Source organism: Maylandia zebra, linkage group LG17 (genome assembly GCF_041146795.1).
Source record: "Maylandia zebra isolate NMK-2024a linkage group LG17, Mzebra_GT3a, whole genome shotgun sequence".
NCBI lineage: Eukaryota > Metazoa > Chordata > Actinopteri > Cichliformes > Cichlidae > Maylandia > Maylandia zebra.
Genome location: NC_135183.1, coordinates 2,690,485 through 2,695,622, shown reverse-complemented (window position 1 = coordinate 2,695,622; position 5,138 = coordinate 2,690,485). Strand labels below are relative to the sequence as shown.

Below are 5,138 nucleotides of genomic sequence, written 5' to 3'. Positions count from 1 at the left end.
TGGCTGAACTTCTCACCCTATTTCTAAGTGAGAGTCCAGCCACCCTTCAGAGGAAACTCATTTCCTGTGCTTGTATCTGCGATCTCATTCTTTCGGTCTCTACCCACAGCTTAGGTGACCATAGGTGAGGGTAGGGATGTAGATCAACCGGCTAATTGAGAGTCTCACTTTTATACTCAGCTCCCTCTTCACCATGATGGATCGGTACAGGGTCCACATGACTGCAACCACAGCATGAATCTGTCTGTCGTTCTCCGGTCACTCATGAACAAGACCCCGAGATACTTAAACTCCTCCACTTGGGGCAGGAACTCGTCCCTGACCCAGAGTGGGCATTTTTTCCCCTTGATTATATCTTCAATAAAGTCTTTGATTCATTTCCTTTTATTCTTTACTTCTGTTTCATCTTTTGATTACAACACAAAGCAAAATGATCGTGATATGAGCTATTGTTCTAAACAGTTATTCATGGCTTTCATACTGATATTCTAGAAATCCAAATTTTTTCCACATCTGTGGCTTTCTCTTTTGGGATGTGCTATTCATTCGTGACAGCACTTTTGAACTATTTTTAAAAGTGTTTTGTAACCAGTGTTTTTCAGTCAGTCTTTGATGGTATACCTAGATTTTTAACTCATTACTCTGGATAACCCTCATCCTCAGTGAGCAGGGGCAAACTTCAGCCTTAGGGAGGAGGTCTCCGTCCACAAACTAGTATTGAAGATTATCATTATATTTACAAATAAAAATTAAAGTTAATAACATACATAATATACCAAAGCCTCTAAAAAGACAAACTAATGCATTTGTACAGCTTTTTAAAAGAAACTGTTTCCATCCTCTTTGAATTTTCTTTAGAGCAGCAGTTCATTTGGCAGAAGGAGACAAAACAGATATTGTTCTTTTTATTTTCTACAGAAGACAAACAAATTACACAGACTTCTTACATAATCAAAGACATTTACAGAATCAGCCATGATTTGGTTTGGATTTACAGAGTCTGGAATTGAGTCATAATCACAGCCTCAGCTATTGTTGTACTATTAACAACTTTACCTGCAGTAGTATGGTGGAACTCAGGATCTAAAGTAAGACCCCATGAAAGGAACAGAGATTAGAGTATATATTTCAAGAGAGCTGCACAAACAGGGTTTTCAATATATAAACAACCAAAAGATGATTATGAATCATGAGTAGCTTGGACCTAATACTAATTAATAAGATGGAATAACTTCAAAGTAAAGTTAAGTTGCCACTAGTAACTTTCCCCAACTAATAGAAATATGTCCCAGGAAGGTTTGTATGTTTTATGGAAATCATTTTATCTTGGAAGAATCCTCAGTCGTTGCTTTGTGGTTGTACTTGAAAAAAATCCCTGTTTCACAACTTCCTCCTTTGCCTAAATTGTGTAAAAAAAAAGAAAGAAAAAAAAAAGAAAGAAAATCTGTTTCATGTTTCACAATAATTGGTAAATTATAAAATGCACACTCACGCAAACGGTGCAGTGCAGTAGCTCAGCAAACATCCAGTAACACACCCAGAAGAGTCCTGCAGCAGACAGACTCAGAAACAAGATGAAAGCTATCGCAGCCTTGCTGCTAATGCTAAACTACCTGTCAGTCAGTCATGGTAAGTCCAGTTTTTCAAAATAAAACTACACTATCATTTACTATATTTGTTTAAACCAACCAAGAAGCAAATTATTTTTATCCTTAAAATAAATAAAGGTTCCATTCATATGACTGATGGTTTTCTCTTCACAGGCTGCACTTGCACGGAGGGTCCACAACAGTTTCCTGCTGTACAGATTGATGCTGGGCAGGGGAACGTTGTGATGACAGACAGCAACAATTATGCATACTTTCTGATTGGATCACAGTGGTACAAAATGGGCTCACTCACCCTGAAGCATGTCTCAGTGGGACCTGCAGGAATCTGGGGTGTTGACCTCGATGACAGGGTCTACAAATACGTAGCTGGCAGCTTTGTTTATGCGACTGGTGAGCTTTATCACAGACTTAAGACAGTAGAGTGTGCGCGGTAGCAGCTGTTTGAATGAATGATCTGTACCTCTGTGTCTTCAGGTGAGAGTTTACAGCAGGTGGATGCTGGAGGTGATGGTCAGGTGGTGGGAGTTACCTCCACCTCCACCATCCACTGTCTGAAAAGCACCATTGCCTCAGCCTACAGGGAACAGAGCACCCTGAACTGGACAACCCTGCCTGGGCTTTTAATGTATTTCAGTTGCAGCTCAAAATATGGATGCTGGGGAGTGAACTCAGGTCAAAACATCTACTTCACAGTAAATTATTTTTTTATTTTAATGATCATTTGTGTTGTTATTTGTATGATCAAGACATCTCACCATATTTGCTTTTCGTGACAGAAAGTAACACCGAGCACCTGTGGCATCAGTGGCTGGATACAAGTGGATGGTCTTGCAGTAATGGTTGAAATTGGGACTGATGGAAGCGTCTTTGTTGTAAATAGAGGAGGAGAAGTCTTCCAAAGGTAAACACTTAATCTAGTCTGAAAGCATTTTAACTAGCCCTGGCAGTATTTCTGTTCTTTCTTCTTTCTTTTTGCTTTGACTCTTTCAGTCTCTGTTTGAATCAGGTTATTGTGTTTTTGACTCCTCTGTTGTTATCCATGCAATGGATCAACCACTATTTTGCTCTTCAACCTTAGAATGACCTCTCCACAAATGAATAACAAATTGCTCACAAAGGCAATTTGTGCTTAAATCTTTCTAGAAGCGACTTTCATTGTAATGATCACTGAGCCATACAATGTTCATGTGTAGAATCACCAGTCAAATGCTACAAAAGAAAACTAGTAATGTTTACTTATAATCATCATAGTTTCTGTAACTCAGAAACTCAGTAACTAAGAATTTTCAGATTTCAGTTGTGGATTCTTTGAATGATCTGTCTCTCCTCTATAATACATTTAGGTGTTCACTTAAAAGAAATCATAGAAATCTCATTTTTCACATCTGTTAAACATATTTACCTCTTCCTGTCACGCCTGCTAAGGCAGACGGCGTGGAGAGAAGAGAATGCGGACCCAAATGCGGACAAATGAGGTGGATGTTAACAGAAAGAAAGCCTTTATTTAGGGCTGCAACAAATATTACAAAACAAATGGCAGAAAGGAATCTAACAAAACCTAAACTGGGAAAAGGTGAACATGAAACATTGAACTAGAAAACATGAAACCTGAAAATGTGGAGTGAAGAAGAGCAGAGGAAATGCAGACGACCCGACAAAGAACAAAGGAAAACACACAATAAGTACAGAAGAGAGACACAGCTTAACCTAATCTGACACACGAGACAGGAAGGAAGCAAAACAGAAAACTCTAACACAGGACATGAGACTACCAAAGTAAAACAGGAAATACACGAACATAGAAACCTAGATAACTAGATGTAACACAGAACATTAACAAAATCTAAAGTCTAGAAATCACCAACAATACTAAGGAATAACCAAAGGAGCTAGAAATGCAACAGACTAGACCACGAGAAACCCCCAAATCACAGAACATGAAGTAATCAAAAACATTATATTTGGGTCACCAGACCGAGCAACCATGAGACTTACAACTCTTAACTCAGGATAGATAATATGGCGAGGAGCTGAGGCCAAAACCTCAATTGCACAAATAAAACAGATCCAATGATTTAAGTATCAATGTCTTCTCTCTACAGACAAGGCATCGACAGCAGCACTCCACAAGGCACGAGCTGGACCAAAATACCAATGCCCTCTCGCATCAGCCATGTGAGCTATGATCGTGGCAATCTGTGGGTCGTGACTGACTATGGGATCATCCTGAAATGTTTATACTAGTGGTTGTAGTCTTTCCTCTTCTGTCGCATAAAACAATGTAAAAACTGATCAGCATTATGTCAACAATGAAAAATTCACGTGGGAAAATAATTGATTGTTTTATTGTGATTACATCTTAAGTGATTCAGCAACAACATGCATAACTACTAGAATGCTGTCAGATATTTACTTCTGTATCATTCACCTGCCATCCTTTCATAAACTCTTGATTCGCTGAGACTGTTTGGATTCAGTTTTTTATTTTTGCAAGTTTTATTCAGCACAGCTACTGGCTTTCCTGTCACTGTTTTGGCTCTTTGCTTTGTGATCATTGCACATAGTAGACAAGCTTACATGAGATTATGATGGTGTTATATATTCATCAGTTTAACAGGGTCCAGACCTCTGGTGTTCTTTTATTATAAATCCCACTATGGGAGATGCACAATGCAACAACACCTCCTCCTGTACAGCAGAGTAGCTGCACCCATTTTCCACCTCAGTTCAAACAGAAGTGCTTCACATTGACCCGTAAATGTCATAATTATGTCAAAGTCAAGAATTTGTTACTTTTGATGCTGAATTTATAGATGAACTAATGGTAATAGATGGTAGGCTAGTTTGAACCACAAGTCATTTACAGTTTGTTCATGTTCAAGCTTAACACTGAGGTTAATTATGGAGTTCCACAGGGTTCAGTGCTAGGACCAATTCTGTTTACATTATACATGCTTCCCTTAGGCAGCATCATTAGAAGACATAGCATACATTTTCACTGCTATGCTGATGACACCCAGCTCTATCTGTCCATGAAGCCAGATAACACACACCATTTAGTTAAACTGCAGGAATGTCTTAAAGACATAAAGACCTGGATGGATGCTAACTTTCTGCTCTTTAATTCAGATAAAACTGAGGTTATTTTACTCGGCCCTGAAAATCTTAGAAATATGGTATCTAAGCAGATTCTTACTCTGGATGGCATTACCTTGGCCTCCAGTAACGCTGTGAGGAACCTTGGAGTCATTTTTGACCAGGACATGTCCTTCAATGCACATATTAAACAAATATGTAAGACCACTTTCTTCCATTTGAGCAACATCTCTAAAGTTAGAAATATCCCGTCTCAGAGTGATGCTGAAAAACTAGTTCGTGCATTTATTACTTCCAGGCTGGACTACTGTAATTCATTATTATCAGGAAGTCCTAAAAACTCACTGAAAAGCCTTCAGCTAATCCAAAATGCTGCAGCAAGAGTCCTGACAGGGACTAGAAAGAGAGAGCATATTTCTCCTGTTTTGGCTT

At 38.8% G+C, this 5,138-nt stretch overlaps 1 protein-coding gene across 1 annotated transcript; it reads left to right on the top strand.

Annotated features, from left to right (window-relative positions):
• The first annotated feature begins 1,468 nt into the window (after positions 1 to 1,468).
• LOC112430080 (fish-egg lectin) lies at positions 1,469 to 4,073 on the top strand. Its single transcript, XM_024805683.2, has 5 exons — positions 1,469 to 1,629; positions 1,764 to 2,000; positions 2,085 to 2,302; positions 2,387 to 2,511; positions 3,713 to 4,073. Exons 1-5 carry the CDS (start codon positions 1,575 to 1,577, stop codon positions 3,852 to 3,854), a joined length of 777 nt encoding a protein of 258 aa, XP_024661451.1. The 5' UTR covers positions 1,469 to 1,574; the 3' UTR covers positions 3,855 to 4,073.
• Positions 4,074 to 5,138: the final 1,065 nt, after the last annotated feature.

What these genes read in the sequence shown, in the direction of transcription:
- LOC112430080 (XM_024805683.2), top strand. Translation starts at nt 1,575, where the DNA reads ATGAAAGCTATCGCAGCCTTGCTGCTAATGCTAAACTACCTGTCAGTC. An exon ending in CTACCTGTCAGTCAGTCATG is followed by an intron (nt 1,630 to 1,763) that starts GTAAGTCCAGTT and finishes TTCTCTTCACAG; the next exon opens with GCTGCACTTGCACGGAGGGT. An exon ending in GTCAAAACATCTACTTCACA is followed by an intron (nt 2,303 to 2,386) that starts GTAAATTATTTT and finishes TTTTCGTGACAG; the next exon opens with AAAGTAACACCGAGCACCTG.